Source organism: Lactuca saligna, chromosome 1, assembly GCF_052625555.1.
Source record: "Lactuca saligna cultivar CGN05327 chromosome 1, ASM5262555v1, whole genome shotgun sequence".
In the NCBI taxonomy this organism is placed as follows: Eukaryota; Viridiplantae; Streptophyta; class Magnoliopsida; order Asterales; family Asteraceae; genus Lactuca; species Lactuca saligna.
In genome coordinates, this window is record NC_136417.1 from 47,129,920 (window position 1) to 47,151,732 (window position 21,813).

The 21,813-nt window shown below is 37.0% G+C and overlaps 1 protein-coding gene and 1 non-coding gene across 2 annotated transcripts; both read left to right on the top strand.

Moving 5' to 3' along the window:
* Nucleotides 1–2,520: 2,520 nt before the first annotated feature.
* Nucleotides 2,521–2,623, top strand: LOC145027888 (U6 spliceosomal RNA). The gene has a single exon (XR_013675651.1). It is a non-coding gene; the product is annotated as a U6 spliceosomal RNA (small nuclear RNA).
* Nucleotides 2,624–3,864: 1,241 nt separating this feature from the next.
* Nucleotides 3,865–6,098, top strand: LOC145035466 (myosin-binding protein 7-like). The gene is made up of 4 exons (XM_078984010.1): nucleotides 3,865–4,003; nucleotides 4,127–5,624; nucleotides 5,719–5,765; nucleotides 5,845–6,098. The coding sequence occupies exons 2-4, from the start codon at nucleotides 4,308–4,310 to the stop codon at nucleotides 5,945–5,947; spliced, it is 1,467 nt and encodes a 488-aa protein (XP_078840136.1). The 5' UTR covers nucleotides 3,865–4,003; nucleotides 4,127–4,307; the 3' UTR covers nucleotides 5,948–6,098.
* Nucleotides 6,099–21,813: the final 15,715 nt, after the last annotated feature.

Genomic DNA, 21,813 nt, shown 5'->3' on the forward strand with positions numbered 1-21,813 from the left:
AATTTAATAGTATAACACAACTATGAGACAATTGTTCTAAAACATTGGTTGCTATATAAATTTTATAGTAATTATCAAAGAGATTAAATAATATCTCTGAGATATCTCTATATAATCCCATTATTTTATTTATTATTACATTTAATATTTATAATTTTGTTTGTACTATCGGTATGTAACACATATGTTAATTTCCATCAAACCTATTGTCATATATTCTAACAATCAACATGACCGCATCCATCTTTTAAGTGTCATTTCGACACTTGCGACATTTACTTTGAGATTCCAAATAGACGGGACCAAATAAAAAGATCCATAATGGAAGATTGGAAGATAGGTCACGGAAAATTAAAAGTGATTATGTAGCGAGTTGTTGATTGAGTCAGACCTAGATTCTTTTCAAATTATGAGTAGATAGAGACTTCTAATTAATATATGATATCAAACGACATGAGACTTTAAGCCCCTAAATGCTTAAATTTTTATTTTTTTCTCTTTAACGTATCCAAACTACAATTACAATTCTAGAATAGATAAAATTGCAAAAATGGTCCTTGTGGTATGCATTTTTTTTGGAGTTTCAGTCAAAACCTCGATTTTTTTGGATTCATGGTCATTTTGGCATAGTTTGTACGTAGAACTGGTCCTCTGACTTAACTTCCATTAAGTTATTGTTGTTAACCCCCTCATGTGTATCTCACATGAGGGTATATTTGTTTTTTCACATATAAATGACCATTTTTGCATCTGAAAAAAATATATCCTTCTTTTTTTCTTTCTTTTTTTTTTTTTAAATAATACATATTTATTTATTTTAATAATTAAAAAATTAATACATATTTTAAAAAAATTAATACCTAAGGGACCATCTCTCTCTCTCTCTCTCTCTCTCTCTCTCTCTTCCCTTTTCTTCTTCCCAAACACAATTGTTGAAGAAGCATCACCCAAAATCCTCTGTCGAGCATCAAACAAACAAAAACCACCATTGGATGGCTAATTCTGGTGAGATCAAGAGGAGCTACAACCCTTTCAATGAACGCAACTGAAGTTCAACACCTCTGCAACCCTCATACAGTCGAAAAAGCACAACCCCAAACACCCCACCTCAATTGTTGTTGTTGCAGCTGCTCTGATTCCCTTCCGAATCGTTGCCATCAATGACGAGAAAGAAACCACGATGAGACTCGCTGGGGAGCAGCCTCACCACCTCCTTCAGTTATTCATTGCATCTTCCCCCTTTCACACCTTTCCTTACCGAAGTTGTTGTCGAGGCAACGGGTCAACATCCACGAAGACTAACGACACAATTATCCCACTCATCTTCTCTCAACACACACGCCCCACCCATCTTCTCTCAACACACACCCAATTACCCCACTAATCTTCTTTCTTCTTGTTTCTCACCTGGACACACGATCACAAAAAACCTCTTTTTTGAGTTCCAGTTCCAGTTGTCAAAGTTCAACTCATGTTAATTGGGTCTTCTGTAAGCTTTAAAGAAGACAAGCTTTCCAGGCGAATAGGTGGTGACGAAGACAAAGATTTTCAAAACAAAATCAGAGTTAATAACCCTCCCCTTTTCTTCTCTATTTACCTAGGTTCCAAATCGAATCTTGATTTGTCTCTATTTGCAAATCGAACCATGGACCCACTCGAACCCAAATTTTTAATATTTGCTTCCTGGTTGATTTTTAATTTCAGAACTTGATTTTTGGTTTTTGAACTTGATTTTCTGGTTGATGCTGGATGTTCGATTTTCTAGTTGAAGTTGATTTTCGATTTCATAAGTTCAAATACAACCCACCATCGCAGGTTTGGTTTTTTGTATTTTGGGTGGAGAGAGAGAGAGAGAGAGAGAGAGAGAGAGAGAGACTTTTTTTTATTTTTTAATTTTTAAAATAAATAAATAGGTATTAATTTTTATTTAAAAAAAGATATATTTTTTAGGTGCAAAAATGATCATTTATATGTAAAAAGAGAAATATACCCTCATGTGGGATGCAAATGAGGGGGTTAACAACAATAACTTCACGAAAGTTAAGTTAATGGACTATTTCCATGTACAAACTATATCAAAAGGATCATAAATTTAAAAAAATCGAGGTTTGGATTGAAACCCCCAAAAAAATACATTTTGTCTCTAGAATAGGGATACTAACTTAGGAGGGTAATAAGGTTTTCAGTTTGTCTGTATTAGGTCACTAAGGTTTTTTTTGTGCGTATTAGACCAATATGGTTGTTATTACCGTTTAAAAATAGTCCTTTTACCGGTTTTAACGGTTAAAAAAGACTATTTCTAAACGGTAATAGCAACCATATTGGTCTAATACGTACAAAAAAACCTCAGTGACCTAATACGGACAAACTGGAAACCTTATTACCCTCCTAAGTCATTAGCCCTAATTTTAAAGACATTGAGAATATATGACCATTAACAGTAAACTACTTCGTTTAGAACTCGCGTCGTCCCATATAACCTGCTACTCCTCTATATGGCGAAGCTCTTCATCTATAGTCGTCCCTTTGGGGACATCCGATAAAATTGGAACGATACAGAGAAGATTAGCATGACCCTTGCGCAAGGATGACACACACAAATCGAGAAATGGTCCAAAATATTTTTTAACCCTTCGTGGTCTTCTCTAGAACCCTAATTCCCCTTTCAAATGCTAATAGAGTTCAATTGCAATTCTTACGTTTCAATAGTTCATCTACTGAAGTCATGATCAAACAACATGTGGATTCTATGGTCAGATTGATCTTCTTGTTGATGTCTTCAACCATTTGTGGCAAGTAAGGGTGATCTTTCTTTCTATAAAGTCTCCTTTAAGTTTTTTACTTTTCCTGTCGTTAAGTTTCATGCTTTATAAACTTTCGTTTATGTGTTGTATATAGTATGTATGTATTTGTTTATGTGCTGATTTTTTTATTCATTTTGCAACTTTAGTTTCTTAGTTCATGTTGTGGTTTTGCTTTTTATTAAATAATTGATAATAGACATCCTATACAAGTCTCCGTTGGTTTTACATTTTCATTCGTTATCAAATGTAGACATTGATGGGAGGTATCAAAGTGAGATTTTGTTTTTGTACATATGGATGTGTTCATGTAAACATTTAAATGACAAAAAAGAAGTTATTGATAAAATGTTGCATATTTATGTAATGAAGATTATCAATCATATGAGTTTCTGGATTTAGAAGTTCTAGAAGGGTTGTGAGATTAGTTTAAATGGAAGCAACTATTTTCAATCAAACAAATCATTCACATTGATTAGTAAGCATGTTTTCTAAATAATTAGGGTTAATGACTTAGGATGGTAATAAGGTTTCCAGTTTGTCCGTATTAGGTCACTAAGGTTTTTTTGTGCGTATTAGATCAATATGGTTGTTATTACCGTTTAGAAATAATCATTTTACCGGTTTAACCGGTAAAATGACTATTTCTAAACGATAATAACAATCATATTAACCGGTAAAAGTACTATTTCTAAACGGTAATAACAACCATATTGGTCTAATACGCACAAAAAAACCTTAGTGACCTAATACGGACAAACTGAAAACCTTATTACCCTCCTAAGTCATTATCCCTCTAGAATATAGCAAACTTTATGTTTTATCCATTTCAATGATGGATGATTTGTTTGGAATTTTGGTGCGGACTAAGAAACAACCTTTTAAATTTTCAATACAAAAACATTGAAAATTCGTTGTTTATACCAGAAAATAAAAAAAATAAATAAAAATGGTACGAGGGTGCGTTTGGCGAGAAACGCGAATTTTGATAACAGAAAAATATAAATCTAGGGTTTCAAATTTCTTTGTATCTCAACCCCCAAAATTTCCTCTTTTCCCCCTTTGCATAATTCCCTCAAGAATTCCCCTCCCCCACTTTTCCCTCTTTATTGTTGCTAATTTTTTTATTGGGAAAATTTCTCTTCTAATCTTCATTATCAATATCATCGTTATCATGACCTAATGGGCCCTTGTTTTCTACGGTAATTTTTTTTCACCTAATCTTGATTGTGATTTTGATTTTGACCTGAAATGTTCGTAATTGTTCACTCCAGTATATGTTTGCCAAGCAACTATAATCGTAATCTGTGCTGATTCATTTGCAGGGTCCTGTTGGTGTTTTGGTTAGTGTAGGAGGGTTCATGTTGTTCTGGTTGGTGAATTAAGAAGAGGGAAAAATTAGATCATAAACGGTTTCATTGTTGAAGGGGGTGAAATCATTGGTTAATTAACAAGCTTTGTTTTTGTCGATGTTTTGACGGATAATTATCTACGATTGGTCCAAATATGGAATCAGAGAGCACGCATCCTTCGACCAGTTTAGTCAAATGCTGTGATTGCAGTTGTAGTTCTTGCGATACAACAACTGGATCTTATTCTAGATCATGGATACGTTCTGTGAAACGAAAATTAGACGAATATGAAGGAGATGGCGGCAAATTTTTCATACCAGGTCTTCAGATTCATGATGTCGCCCGTGTTGAAATTGAAAACGAATGCGATGTGTTACGTGAAATGGTCAGCAATCAACAACGCACCATTCAGGACCTCATTTCTGACCTAGAAGAGGAAAGGTACGCTTCTTCTTCAGCTGCAAATGAAGCCATGTCTATGATCTTAAAATTACAACGTGAAAAAGCTGAAATCCAGATGGAGGCCAGACAATTTAAGCGTTTTTCTGAAGAAAAAATGGCTCATGATCAACAAGAGCTTATGGCGTTAGAAGAATTGTTATATAGAAGGGAGCAATCTATTCAATCATTGACTTGTGAAGTTCAAGCATATAAACACAGAATGATAAGTTATGGTCTTACAGAATCTGAAGCAGATGGGGAGAAAAGCTTCATCACACGCGAAAACAGTGTAGCCACAAATCTAGAAAGCCAATTTCAATTTGATTTTCCTTCATATGATTACCCTCCTCTCAAATGCAATTCAAATGAAAATCAACCTTATCAAGAACACGACAATGAAACAGTTGATATAGAAAAGTATGCATTCGGTGAAACCCCACGTTCATTAAAAGACATTGAAGAAAGAATCAATCAATTGGAGAAAAGCCCTACGCATAGTCAACCCGTTCTTGAAAAAGTCATAGTTGGTCATTCCCCAATCAAGAAACATTCTAGAAGATTCTCCTGTGATAGTGCTGGAACATATTATGCAACTGTTAGAGAAGACTTGAGTGGCAATGTGAAGAAGATGGAGGATGATTTTGGTAATTTCAAGAAAGTGGAAACCGTTTCAGAATTTGGAGATGACACAAGTGACAGGATTTATACCATTGATTTTATACATAACAATGATCAAAAGGCGAATATTGGTAGTTATGATGATTTTATGAGTAGTACACCTAAAGAGTCATCTTCACGAACTGATATTGAAGATCCAGAAGTGAAGAAGCTGTATATGAGGCTTCATGCACTTGAAGCTGATAGGGAGTCAATGAGACAAGCTCTTATTTCTATGAGGACTGATAAAGCTCAATTGGTTTTGTTGAAGGAGATTGCTCAACAATTGGCTAAAGACATGTCACCTCCAAGTAGGATGATTGGAAAGAAGGCATCTAGTCGTATGGATTCTTCCTTCTTCTCACTTTTCAAGGTAACAATAATACTTTTTATTCAATTAATTGGAGTTTGTGGGTTTAATTTGTAAGTTTGGTATTTATGTTTGTAATGTTGTGGTGTTTTTGCAGAGGATTGTAACATTTGGTTATTTTGGAAGGAGAGCACAACGAAATAAGTAAGTAGCTGATTTATTGTATTTTTTTTAGAATGAATTTATGTAAAATTTGTAATGAGAAATATTTTTACAATTTCAGGCATATTTATAGTGCGCTTGCAGACAATGCAGGGTTGCTAATGCTTCTAAATAAGGGACCTCAGATGGGGCAATGGAGGTGCCTTTCAACTACACAAGTTTGACTCACAAATTAAATTAGAAAAAAAAAATCACTCTGTATCCATTTTTTTTTTGCTGATGTCATCCGTATTAACTAGCTCTTGAACGTGCTGTATTTTTACATCACACGCTTATATTTTTAGATTTATCTATTATTTATTTTGATTTTCAAAATTCATATTCACATCTGGTTTTGTTTTTGTTGCGAATATGGATTTGCTTAACTACAAAATTTTCCTTTCTTGCTATTTTTGCGCTTCTTGTGTTATGCTTGCAACATTTGAAGCTTTTCTTTTTGTCAAAAATGAATGATCTTGTGATGCTGCTTATTCATAGACATGATCCTCTCTTACACTGCTATTTTGGGCCTTCTGTAACCGGGTCTATACATGGGCCCTTTTTTTTAACCGGGCTTGCCTTTTAGCTAGGCGTGCACAAAAAAAACCGGTTTACGATCTGAACCGGTGGCTGAACTGAAATCCGGTTCACCTTTGAACCGGTCCACTGTTGAACCGATCCAATGTCGAACCGAACCGTTGGTTTGTAGTAATTAGGACTTCTAGGCCATTCGAACCGGTTTTGAATCGGTTTATGCTGAACCAGTCTAGAAAACCGGTTTTGAACTGATTTTGAACCGGTCTTGAACCGGTTATGAACCGGTCTTACAAATTAACCATGCATATATTAGCCATGATATCCTAAGCAACAAAGCAACCATTGTAAAAAAGAAGCAATTCCGTCCGATTTTTTATAAATGGTTCACCGAACCGGTTTATGGTGAACTGATTTAAGGTGAACCGGTTTGTACTGAACCGAACCTGTTTGTATGGGTTCGAATTATTTTGGTGGTGAACTGGTTTGAAACCGAACCGATTTAGGGGTGAACCTGTTTTGACTTTATTGACTAGAACCGAACCGGTTTTTTGAACCGGTCTGGTTCAAAAAATAAACCGGTTTGCGCATGCCTACTTTTAGCTAACCTTTTTGAAATTTGAACTTGTTGGATTCCAAAATGAAGTGTGTATATATATATATATATATATATATATATATATATATATATATATATATATATATATATATATATATATATATATATATATATATATATGTTCAGGTTCATTTGAGACCATGCTAATTTTGTGAGACCGTAAGACTAAATCTAAAAATAATTTTAAAATGCAAAATAAATGAAAAAAATCCAAAATTTTTTTTTTTTAAAATATTATTTTCGGAACTTGAATTAACTAAAAAAATTAAAAAAAAATCCCGTTTTTTTTTTTTTTTAAATACGTGAAATATTCTAAATAGAATACTATACTGACATATTATAAAAAATAATTTTAAAATTCAAAATAAATGGAAAAATCTAAAAATTCTTTTTTTAAATATTATTTTCGGAACTTGAATTAACTAAAAAAAAATAAAAAAAATAAAAAAAAATCCTATTTTTTTAAAAAATACGTGAAATATTCTAAATAGATTATTACACTGTACAAATTTTAAAAATAATTTTAAAATGCAAAATAAATGGAAAAATCAAAAAATTCTTTTTTTAAATATTATTTTCGGAACTTGAATTAACTAAAAAAAATTAAAAAAAAAATAAAAAAAAATAAAAAAATGCGTCTCGCGGTCTCACAAAATTAGGCCGTCTCACATGAATGTAACCCTATATATATATATATATATATATATATATATATATATATATATATATATATTGTAATGAATGTTCTATATGTGTATTGTTGAAGTAATTCTAATATGAATATTATCGTTTGATTATTTATATATTCATTAGAATGTTATTATTCTATAATAAATTTATATATATGTATTTTTGTAGTAAATTCTAATTTTAGTTTTAACCTGTGAGTATTTATATATCAATTAGAATATGTTATTATTCTATTATAAATAATGACATAAAGCTGTAAATATAAAATTCATTGCAGAATAATAACATAAAAGTAGCGTTTTTACGTAGTTACAATATTTACAGCTTTTATTTGAATTATTCCCTTTTTCGTGTGTGTGTGTGTGTATATATATATATATATATATATATATATATATATATATATATATATATATATATATATATATATATATATGACTTGACTACTACTAGAGCTAGGCAAAGGGATTGTTTGCTTTTTATTTCTCTTGGGGAATTTAAGGATAAAATTGGCATAACCCATAACCCAAAATTTAATAAATACCCCTAAGTTGATCTCGAACGCAACCCAAAATAACTACCGAACACGTGGAACTCGCTATATGAGATACAACCCCTTACTAACCCACTAACGATTCATGGCATGCAAATGACATATAACACTTCTTGAAGGTATAACCCCAAACATAAGCAGAGAAATCACCCAAATATACATTTACCCCAACCGATGCGAGATTCCAGAATAACGTACATACTGATAAAATCATGAAGAAAGCAACATATAACACATCCACAATGTCGCCTATTGGAGTCCTGACCTCCTCTGTCTAACATTGTAAATCACGACCCCTCTTTGTTGGGGATCCTACCCTACCCTCTCTTCCATCGGTGTTCCTCGAAGTAGCCGGAGCAGGTGCACTCACTGCTCCTCCCTTCAGCATCGGACAGTCGGCCTTCTTGTGGCCCACCTGACAGCAAAGGAAACATAACGGGCTTCCCCCCACCCACCCCCCATTGAGGGTAATCCCCGCTAACATGACCAAACCTGCTACACTTGTGGCAGCCCAAACCTCTGAAATGATAAGTCACCTCATGCAGTTTCCCTCATGTGTTGTAAAACTTTCAGCCCTGTTGGCCTTTCATGCGTTGGTCAGAAATCTTGGGTCTCTTCCTGGGACCCTCCAATGTCTGCACCTGATCTGACCCCCCTCTTACCAATGTGCTCCAAACCTATCTCCCACTTACAAGCTCTAGAAATCATATTATTTAGGGTCTCGCACCCCGAAATTCTCACGAACTCCCTGATATCATCCCACAACATATCATGATTCCTCACATTCTTCATCTACTCACCGGTTGCATACCACAGTACCATTAAAGCCCCCTACCGGGACTTGGCAGTGACCTTTGCTGCAATCTCAGTAGTTTGGCGGAGACCCAGAACTCTCATGCCAGCTGTCGCACCTTAATCGTCAAAGAACTCCGCTAGAAACCTGATCGAGAAATCATCCCATGACACATCATCAACTGCATCATTACCCAACTCGCTACCAATCTCTTACAACCAATAATGTGCCCGGTAACCATCTCCTACTGAGAATGAGGTCCCTAACCTCATTATAGTCTGGAGCTCCACAAGCTTGGAACTCCCGAAACATAATCGTGTGCGTCCCTAGTATGGCTGCCATCTCGGTGCGGAATGCACCCAACATCTCATGAAGGATCTCTAAATGCCCTCCTTGACCGTACCGAAGATCACAGGTGTCTGGGTAATGATATTGCATGTAATCTCAGCTGGAATAAATTCACTCATCTGATCATCGAGCTGCCCGGCTCTAGAGTCCGAGCCTGGCCCCTTGGCGGCACAAAACTGCTATTTGGTCTACCACGTAGCGTCACCATGTTGGAAACATACCATAACAACCATCCAAATACTCATCCAATATCGTGGGATCAGATACGCGCTACAATTTTCCTGGTCTTATCGCAACCCTCATTGAATCGAGTACAAATCCTCTGCTTTCAGTAGTACGGGACCATACTACCTTCCACATATATCCGTACTTTCCTCAAGGATTTCCTTGACTTCACCAAGTCCTTTCACTACTACTTCTCTTCACGCTAATCTCATCCTAGGCTTCCCCTAGGGTAATGTCCAACCCACTCTCCGCCATCAGCTGCATAAGAAGTCCCTGCTATCTCTCCCTGACTAGGTCATGAATACCATTACATATTACTAAGACCATATAATTCTTTGAATGAGAGGTCCAACCCTATAAGAGTTAGACTCAGACGAGAGCTGCAAAATAAGGCTAGAACTAACCTTCTAAAATTATTCAGTCCTCATAATATGTAACTTAACGTATTCGTTTACTAGTTAATTAAAGATAGTTAGAACTAAAAGCACAAAGCAAGCAATATTCAGGCATTGAGTAACTAAAACCAAGCATATCCTAAGCATGCTATCATATCACTGACTAGTCAATACTATCATGCAGTTCAATAAGCACATACAGCAGGCACATAAGGCATCTTCCTTGATCCTTAGCCCTAATCTAACATGCAGTTCTCATAATGATATCATATATCATAGCAAACATGTATGGGTATCTTGGGAAAAACTGATTTTTCTTGTAAAAATCTCTCAAACCCTTGATTTGAGTCCAGACACACCCGAGAGTGTGTTCGAATCCCTCAAACCAGGGCTCTGATACCAACTTGTAACATCCCAAAATTTAAGACCAAAATTTCATTTTAAAGTAAGCAATTATAAAAATCAGTAGTATGAAACATCAATAGTGTCAATCCATATTAAAACCAATATGTTAATTAACCAAAAAATGTCATAAAAAATATTATCAGAGTACAACTCCCAAAGGTCTCATATGCGGAAAATCATTGTGTGATGCGCTGCGATCATGCCGGCTCCTTTCCTTTAGAAGAAGAAGTACTTGAAACCCAAACTGAAATCCGTAAGCACGAAGCTTAGTGAGTTCCCCCATCATACCACATACCATACAATAAACATACTGCCTAGCATATCCGGGTGCTGGCCTACCCCTTCGGTATCTTTCAACCGATAACTGCCTAGCATATCAGGGTACTGGCCTACCCCTTCGGTCTCTTTCAATCGATAACTGCCTAGCATATCTGGGTGCTGGACTACCTCTTCAGTCTCTTTGAACCGGTAACTGCCTAGCATATTTGGGTGCTGACCTACCCCTTCTGTCTCTTTCAAACGATAATGGGGACTATTTCACCCCTACCACTACCATATATCGTCCTAGTACATAAACACATAAGTCACATACTGCTTAGCATATATGGGTGTTGGCTTACCCCTTCAGTGCTTACGATCGGTAACAGGGTCTATCCTTCCCCTCCTACCACTATCACATAATATCATAACATACTAGCACATAACGCATAACAGATAGTGGCATACCAGACAATTATCACAAAGATAATCATCTTAACTATAGTCAACTACTAGTGGGCCGACATTGGTGCCTTTGACCCACTTCTACTAGAAGGCAACTCACCTCATACTACTGAAGTCCATTGCAAAAAATCCTTAGCTGTTGTCTTGGCAACTCCTTGAGCTATCAATACCAAAATATCACCAAATTAACGATTGGGTCCGAAACCATGATCCATAATCCATACTTGGGGGTAAAATGACCTTTTTACCCCTAGTCCACCAAAATACATAACTAAGGCCCAAGTACAAAACCAATCAAACCAAAAACTCCAAAATCCATAAAAGCCCACTAATGGCCCAATTATCCAAATTGGGCCTAAACCCTATGGGCCTTATCCTTAAGCCCACTAATTCTTTAGTCAATAACCAATCTCCGAAAACCCAAAGATACCATGAGGCCCAATAAGGCCCAAATGTCATTCCCTCATTAATGGGCCTAGCATCAAAGTACAATCTTATATTAGACCACAAGGCCCAATAGGCCAAAACATACCAACATTGACCCAAAGATACTTTAACGCCCAAACACCAGCAAGTCCAGGCCCAAAACCATTAGGGCCCAAAGGTCCGAAGTCCATCAAGGCCCACATTCTTCTAAGAGCGTACGCCCAACGTACCTCTTTTTTACGCTTAGCGTACTGGGCAGAGGAGCTGTACCTGCAACGCACTACTTAGTACGCCCAATGTATAAACCGCTATGCACACAATCCATTAAGTGCTTAATACATGCGGGATTTTCACTCTAATTCTAGATCTTTGTTGTTTGAATGGTCCTAAGGCATAAAGTTGGCAACTTTATGCCTTTCCATGCAATATAAGGTCCCAAAAACTCAATCTACGTCATTAAGTCCAAAGGTCTTAACTCATGTATAAAGTCATAGAAGACATCAAGGTTGCATTTTTATACAATAACCCAGTCTAAGAGTCTCAGATCTAGCCTTCCTAACCTCTGGAGTTGCGCAAACTCCCAAGAGATGATTTATGGACTCATAAGTGGTTCTAGAGAAACCCTAACTCAACAAACAAGTAGAATGAACAAGATACAAGCTTTTTACCTTCATAATCTCTCCAAGAGGTTCTAGATGTAGGATCCAAAAGCTCATTCCATGATTAACACTTGAACACCACCTTTCTCTTCTTGCATACACACTAAAAAGTCTTCTTTCAAGCTCCAAGATTCAACCAAGGCAATATAGGGTTTCATGGACATCAAAAGGGATGGTGGCTGGCTTAAAATGATCTAAGGGGTGCTATAATGTTGCTTATATAGGGTAGGAAACCCGAATTTAGGGTTTTAGTCTGAAGGGAGTACACCCCGCATACCCCTTTGTACGCCCCACGTACTCAAGAACCACCCACAACCGTTTTCCTTTATACGTTGGGCGTACCCTATCTTATGTTGGGCGTACCCATCTAAGCATGTGCATGCCTCCTTGCATGCATGGGACGGATATGCAAGCTTTTCTATCCAAGGGCTAATTTTTGCCAATAGTTTCAAAATGCCATATCTCACTCATCCTAAGTCCGTTTCCATCGAACCTTATATCCATGGAAAGGTGACGGGAAGTCCTACGCTCCTAGCAACACCCCAAGCCTTAAAACTTTCCAAATAAACCCCAAACCCTATATAAGACCAAGATATCAATTTACAGTCATACCCTTGGCTTCCGAAGACACAATCAAATGCTTGGATCACTTAGACCATTGCAACTACATACGATATGGGCTAAATCCTTCCTTTCCCAAAGCCTCTAACCGCATGACACTGATGATTGGGCCGCAACCCCAAGCAATAAGGAAAATCTGAAACTGAGTGTTACAACTCTCCCCCACTTAAATTAGTCTCAAAATCGCTCCTTACTAACACTCATATCAAAGCAAACAATCTGGGAAATGCAATCGAGGATTCTGCGAATAGAACCACCTTCATGAGACAATTGAAATCCCAATAACCATTCCGTCTGAAAGAAAATCAACCCTGAGCCTTCGAAGGAAATCACTCCTACCTCTCTGAAACCGGAAATCCACATTGGTCTGACTTCCTGACAGACTTCCCACGCCGAACTTTACCATGCTTAGTCCTTATCGAATGACTGAAACAACGCACAGTTCCAATCCTGATTATCCTGATGCTACCAATAGAACCAAGTCACTAATCAGAAATAGCTACAGAACACCTATACTTGATAGAAGGCTCAGATAATCATTTGATTATAAGATTCATCCCTGCAACGATTAGACTCAAATGAGAGTTGTGTAACAGGGTCAAATCAATTACTCTGAGATTATTTAATCAAACTGTAAGTGACTTAGCATTACCCAAGCAATCAGTTACCCATCCATACATGAAATCCTAAAACACTAATTATGCCAAGCATATCTGGGTGCTGGCCTCCCATTCGGTCTATTTTAACCGGATATTGCCGAGCATATCTGGATGCTTGACCTACCTCTTCGGTCTAACCTGACCGGATATTGCCGAGCATATATGGGTGCTCGACCTACCCCTTCGGTCTAATCCGACCGGATATTGCCCCAAACACTGGAACTGTCCGAAACAGCATGCTGCCTCCTGGCTGTTTTCCAAAATCCACCGAGACCTATCTGGAATGATAAGTCACCTCGTGCAGTTTCCCTCATGTGTTGTATAACTTTCAGCCCTGTTGGCCTTTCATGCGCTGGTCAGAAATCTTGGGTCTCTTCCTGGGACCCTCCAATGTCTGCACCTGATCTGACCCCCTTCTTACTAATGTGCTCCAAACCTATCTCCCACTTACAGGCTCTATAAATCATATTATTTAGGGTCTCGCACCCTGAAATTCTCACGAACTCCCTGATATCATCCTGCAACATATCATGATTCCTTACTTTCTTCATCTACTCATCTGCTGCATATTGCGGTACCATCAAAGCCCCCTCCCGGGACTTGGCAATGACCTTTTCCACAATCTCAGTAGTCTGGCAGAGACCCAGAAACTCTCGCGCCAACTGTCGCACCTCAATCGTCGAAGCACTCCGCTAGAAATCCAATCGAGAAATCGTCCCATGGCACAACATTAACTGCATCTGTTGGGTTTTGAGCACTATAACACTCCTATGGTGCGCATGCAACCCTAGATGCTTTGGATCTAAGTTTTCTCTATTATACATGCAATATTGTTTCCAAAGCATGAAGCTTAAACTAGCATACAAAATTTGAGATATACAACATAAAAACAAAGTAGATGAATACCTCTTAGTGTAGGTTAGAGTTATTGGCCTTCAAAAGCTTTAACACCTCAAATGTGATACCTCTAGTGTGTCATAAACACCAAGTGCAAAAGGAGTCTTATGAGAAGTGGCTAGGTAGCTCAAAATCAGTTATAACTCTTCTTAGAATGCATGGGGGCCGATTTTGGTGACTATGGGGTTCCTTTTATAGTGTAGGAAAATCTAGGGTTACATCCATGCAAACCCTAATTTACATGACCCTTCATATCTCTTAGGTTAAATGGTTTAAACCTTTATGGACTATCACATATGTTTAGCCCACCCTAATCAACCATGGATCATTAGCCCAACTATAAGTATTACTGATTTACATAATCAGTCCCCATATATTTAGTCAGTCGCTTTTGATCATTAAATTAATTACAAATTAATTCTTGATCAATACTAATTAAATAATACTAAAATCGTCCCTGTGGTTTGGTCAAAATTGCATGTTTGGTCCCTAACTTTTTTTTGCACTCGAATCGTCCCTATGGTTTGATTTTGTTGCATTTTTCGTCCCTGTGGTTTTATTTTGTTGCATTTTTCGTCCCTTACATACATAAAGTTAGGGACCAAACATGCAACTTTTACCAAACCATAAGGACGAAAAACGCAACAAAATCAAACCATAGGGACGATCCGAGTGCAAAAAAAAAGTTAGGGACCAAACATGCAATTTTGACCAAACCACAGGGACGATTTCAGTAATTTACTCTTATACTTATAATATATTAACAAACCATAAATAGCCTCTTCTCAAAAAGTCCATCCTATCAAATTGCTCTGGTGAAGGCAACCCTAAAGGACCATGCTACAATCGAGTCAAGTACATACCAATTATAGTTATGGGCTTAGACACCTAATCCAACAGTCTCCAACTTGGGTAAGTCTAATAACTATAATCGCCAATGCACCTTCAAAATCCGATTAGCAATCATAGTTTTCAAAAGCCGCTGTCAAACTCTAACCTAGTCAATGATGCGTCCTTTAGATAAGGGATCGTATAATCCTCTGTTCTACAAGATATCGTGTGGACAATTACATGGAACATAGTTATACTCATTTTCCAACAGTTTTGTTTCCCGATTTCCGATTTGTTTGGCATAGAACTTAATTGAACACATCAATTGAGTCCTGACTAGGCCCGACACATAAGCCAAAACAAAAGCATTGAGGGGCCCAAGATATCGCTTTTAATCCTCCTAGGATAAATGGAACATATAAACTTCGACTTATATTCTTGTACTAACTACTTGTTAAATCATGCACAACGGTACGTTTTATAACATCAAGTTACTGATGCGTTTTCATACCATCAATGCACAACCAACTCGTGGTCAACAACCCGTATATCTTGATTTGAAGATTATATGATATTATCGTCTTACAATCACTCATGATAAATTTCATGAAGTGATTCATGTGAGGGTGGGTTTAATCTAATACTCAAATCTTATTTCAAGCGCAGTCATGAATGTTGTAGCAAAATTTTGCTATGTCTAACACCTTAGACAGTCTACAAGACAATTCATGACAGTCTAGCCTCATAACCAACTTCCAAAGTATGATAGACTGTGGATAGTTTGAATAATCTTATTATTCCAAAAGTCAAAACATGCAAAAGTGAAACAATAGTAAATAATTTACACAAAATAGTAACTTTACTTATAAATAAAACTCCTTTTATTCAGTCATCAAATTTCAATTACAGTTTAGCTATTACATGTTTCTAAATATTTATCTAATCACTAAAACTAATATCGTCCTTTAGCCCAATGCCCCTTGCATGTTGCAATTGCTTAGCACTACTTAGTCCCTTCGTAAGGGGATCTGCTGGGTTGTCCTCTGACGATACCCTCTTCACAACGAGGTGTCCTTCTTCTACTTGATGTCTTATGAAGTGGTATTTTTTTCGATATGCCTGGATCTTCCATGATCTCTCAGTTCCTTGGTTATGGAGACTGTTCCTTCATTATCACAGAAAATCTCCACAGGCTCCTTTATGGATGGTACAACTCTAAGGTCTCCGATGAAGTTTTTCAACCATATCACCTCCTTTGATGCTTCGCTTTCCGCTATGTACTATGATTCACATGTCGAATCAACTATAATCTCCTTCTTGGAACTTTTCCATGTAACTGCTCCTCCATTTAGGGTAAACACCCAGCCAGATTGAGAACGTAAATTATCTCTGTCGTTCTGAAAATTGGTGTCACAATACCCTGTCACGCTTAAGTCATTACTTTAACTAAGGGTAAGGACCCAGTCCTTAGTCCTTCGTAGGTACTTAAGAATGTTCTTTATTGTAGTCCAGTGAGCTGTACCAGGATTCCCGTGATATCGACTAACCATGCTCAAAGCAAAAGCCACATCAGGGTGAGTACACATCATAACATACATGATTGAACCGACAGCAGAGGCATATGGCATTATATTCATATCCGCTATCTTTTCATCAGTTCTCGGATATTAATCCTTGCTCAGTTTGGTATTTCTCTGGATAGGTAAGTCACCTTTCTTGAAATTCTCCATCTTGAAACACTTCAACACCTTGTCCAAGTAGGTACTTTGACTAAGTCCTATTAGTCTTTTACTCCTATTTCTCAATATCTTTTTCCCTAGAATGTAAGCAGCTTCCCCAAGGTCCTTCATAGCGAAAAACTTCCCAAGACAGGACTTCACCTCCTTCAAGGCTGGGATATCGTTTCCCATGAGTAGTATGTCATCTAATTACAACACCAGACAACTAAGTATACTCCCACTAGCTTTTACATATACACAAGACTTATCCTCGCTTCTCGAAAATCAAAACTCTTTGACTTTCTCATCAAAATAAAGATTCCATCTACGAGATGCTTGTTTCAATCTATAGATGGTTTTCTCAAGCTTACACACTCTATTATGGTACTTTGCATTGAAAAAAAACCTCTGGCTGACACATGTAAACATCTTCAGCCAACTTTCCATTAAGGAAAGCGGTTTTGAATCATGAAATGCAGCTATGGCTAACATAACCCTTATAGATTTAATCTTCGCTACTAGTGAGAAGGTCTCATCATAGTCAACTCCATGAGTTTGAGAAAATACCTTCGCAACCACTCGCTCCTTATATGTGTGTACTTTCCCATCCATGTCGGTCTTCTTCTTGAAGATGCATTTACACCTGACTGTCTTGTGATCTGGCACATTGTCAACCAAGTTCCAAACTTGATTTTCATACATGGACTAAATCTTGATGTCCATAGCCACTTTCCATTTCACAAACTTGGGGCCTGCCATGGCTTCCTTGTAGTTATTAGGTTCATCCAGATTTATCAATGTTCTATCACTAATAAATGTATCACCTTCAACTATTATATGAAAACCATATAACACAGGTGGAAAACTAACTCTACTGGAACGTCTCAGAGGTACGGATTCAGCAATCGGTTCAAAAGGATTTTCCTCCTCTGGTTGAGTGCTAGTGTTTGAGGTTCCTTCATCACTTAACTCTTGAAGCTCTTTAAGGTCAATTTGCCTCCCACTTTCCTCTTGGCATATGAGTTCTCTCTCGCGAAAGACTCATCTTCTCGCAATGAAGACAACATTGTCACTCGATTTATAGAAGACATACCTAAATGACTTCTGCGAGTAGCCGATGAAAATACATCGCTCACTGCAAGGTTCGAGCTTTTCATGAGTCTCTCATCTTACGAAAGCCGAAAGCCTCGCAACCCCAAACCTTGATGTGTGCTAACGAGGGAACATTCCTTGTCTACATCTCATGAGGTGTTTTAGCAACCTTCTTAGTTGGGAAAAGATTAAGGATATGGGCGTTAGTCTCCTAGGCATACCCCCCGAATGAGATAGTTAAAGAAGCTCGACTCATCATGGAACAAACCATGTCCAACAAGGTTTGATTGCTCCTCTCAACCACACCATTAAGCTGTGGTGTCCTAGGTTGCGTCAATTGTGAAACAATTCCACATTCCTTAAGATAGTCATGGAACTCGATACTAAGATACTTACTACCTCGATCGGTTCAAAGCATCCTAATCTTCCTGCCCAATTGATTCTCCGCTTCTTGCTTAAACTCTCTGAACTTTTCAAAGGTTTCTGAATTATTCTTGATCAAGTAGACATACCTATATCTAATATAATCATAAAAGTCATATAGAATCGGTTAGCATCCCTTGTGGTGGTTCTAAAGGGTCCACACACATTGGTATGTATGAGATCCAACAAACCTTCACCCCTTTCACAAGTACCAGTGAAGGGTGACTTGGTTATGTTTCCAAGCAAACAAGATTCACAAGTGTCATTAGACTTCAAGTCAAATGACTCCAATACTCCATCTTTTTGGAGTTGGGCTATGCGATTCTTATTGACATGTCCAAGACAACAATGCCACAAGCATGTCTTGTCCAAACCATTGGACGAATCATATTCAACACATTATTTCCTAGGTTATCTACAACCATCACAATTTCATATATACCATTACAAGGCAATTCTTTAAAATAAAATACACCATTAAAGAAAGCATTATTAGAACCAATTTCATTATAAAATGAAAATCTAAAACCTTGTTTATGCAAACCATGAAAAGAAATAATATTTCTCTCCATCTCTAATAAGTAACAACAATTATTCAACTCTAAATTTAACCCACTACTAAGTAATAAAGAATAAACTCCAATCTTGGTGACAGACGACATTTTCCTATTTCCCATGGTTAAGTTTATTTCTCGTGCTCCACATCCCAACTTTCTTCTAGTCCGTGCGAAGGTGGACTTTATCTTCCCATCCTTAATTTCCTATAAGTATTTGGGGCAACTACGTTTCCAATCCCCCTTTTCATGACAATAGAAGCACTCTGCATCCTTTGGATTGGTAGATGGTTTAGAAGGACCACCTTTGGTTCCACTAGAAGAGGATCCATCATGAGACTTTCCCTTGTGGTTCTTGGAAGGAGCCTTCATCTTCTTTCCCTTCCCATGTCCAATCTCCAAAATAGGGGCAACAACAGTAGGAGTGGATACAACAGACTTTCCTTGCAAGTTGCTTTCTGTAGTTCTTTGAAGACCTTGAAGCTTGCTAAGAGTGACCTCCTCCTTGTTCATATGATAGGTCATACAAAACTGATCATAACAAGAAGACAAAGAGTGTAGAATGATGTCTATGACCAACTCTTCATCGAAATTGACATTCATTTTCAGCAAGCGGTCCACATATCTTTGCATCTTTTGCAAGTGGGCCAAGATGGACTCTCCATCCTTCATTTTGGTTGTGATCATGGAAGCAATGATCTCATACCTCTCCTGCTGAGCACTTTGATGGTACATTTCCATTAAATCTTGGTGCATCTCGAAGGGCCAGAAGTCCTCATAGGACTTTTGAAGCTCAACAGTCATGGTAGCAATCATAATGCACGACACCTTTGTCGCAACCCTCTCATGAACCCTGTATTCCTCGATTTGCTCGGGAGTAGCAGTTTGTTCATCAATCTCCTTCAGCTCTTTATCGAGAACATATTCTTTGTCCTCGTAGCGAAGGGACATACGAATGTTTCAAATCCAATTGTTAAATTTTGACCCATTGAAGATTGTTCTCCCAACCAAGTTCATGAGTGAGAATGAGCTAGAGGGGCTGGAGCCTGAATCATTGTTTGGGATAGACAACTGAAAAAGAAAAAGAACAGAGTTTAGATTAAATGAGAATCCTTAATATAACACCCAAATGAAATATTAAAGCTATGACCCAACACAATATTCTACAATTCGGAAGAGGGATGCCATAATCCAATTTTAAAATATTTGAAGGTAGGTAAATGACGATTTACCAATTTCCACCATGTAAAACAAAATAGATTATTAAGCTTTAAATGAATTGAAATTCCAAGATTCTTTGAGATTCATTGAACTTTTCAATGGCATGTTTAAATCTCGATTATGCATTTCAAGTTTGTGACTAGGATACCGAGGATCACAAACAAGGTGTGAATAACCATGCAAATTGCTTGGTGCTCTTGATGTCACTTATCACCTAATCAATGTGCCAGTCAACCACACACGCTCCATTGATCTATAACAAACATCAAACTATCCTTTGCCACCCTTAACAGCCCAAAATTAGTGTGCTGGTTAACCACACACGCTCCACTAACGACTTGGCTAGGTGCAAAGTTCAATTTCATGGAATAGCACCATTAAAATATTATAATAGTATAAAGGGTTGAATTTTAACTTTTAAAACTCTAGGGTTTGGAATTAAATGTTTCATTAGTGAGACTTTACAAATTCCAAAACTTGAGGGCATGTTTTGAAACTCTTCAAAACTCTTCATTTTCGTAACTTATCAGTTTACTGTTATTTTAATGGATGATACTTTTCATGTTCCATAACTTGAGGACAAGTTATGAAACTCATTAAAACATTTAGATCAATTTCAATAAATAAAATTATCATATAATTCATGATCGATAGAACTAAACTCATAAAGCAAGATAATATCAAAGCAACAACCTACAAGTAACTTTGTTTATCATAAATACGAACAATTATCTTAAAATTTTGACAATTATCTTTTGATTGGATGAGTATAGTCACTACCATATCATAAAAAACAGATTTTATGATGCAAAACACTTTGTGGTAGTGATCCCACTCCAATCCAGGCCAAAAATCCTGAAAATCTGCTAATAGACTGTCCGACTCGTCGAGTTCATCCATGGACTTGGAGAGTCCAATCCGTCAGAATGCAATTTTTAGTAACAATGAACAATGCAATGATATAACAGAAAACTACCCTAGGCTCTGATACCACTGTTGGGTTTTGAGCACTATAACACTCCTATGGTGCACATGCAACCGTAGATGCTTTGGATCTAAGTTTTGTCTATTATACATGCAATATTGTTTCCAAAGCATGAAACCTAAACTAGCATACAAAATTTGAGATATACAACATAAAATTAAAGTAGATGAATACCTTTTAGTGTAGCTTAGATTTCTTGGCCTTCAAATGCTTTAGCACCTCAAATGTGATGCCTCTAATTTGTAACAAACAACAAGTGTAAAAGGAGTCTTATTAGAAGTGGCTAGGTGTAACATACACGTTTTAAAATCGTGTTTTGTAATGAATAAAATTGTGAAATATTATGTAAAATTGAGTATTGAGTTCTAACAGATGGTTTTTACTAGAAATGAAGTAAAAGTATGTTTAGAATCACTTAGAAAATATTGGAAGTCTTATGAGATTCCAATTAAAAGCCAAATAGTGAAATTTAGCGAAAATATGAAATTTTAAATAAGTAAAATTTTATTATTTAATGTTGTAGAGAATCTCGGTAGAAAATTGTAGGTGAAAACCTCGTCAAAATCCGAGTTATAACGAAGAAGTTATGACCAACCGAAGGTCCGCGACAAAACCGGCACAACGCCGAATGACGTAAAAAGTGAGTTTTTGATAAACTACTTTTTAGCCTTAGTAATCTA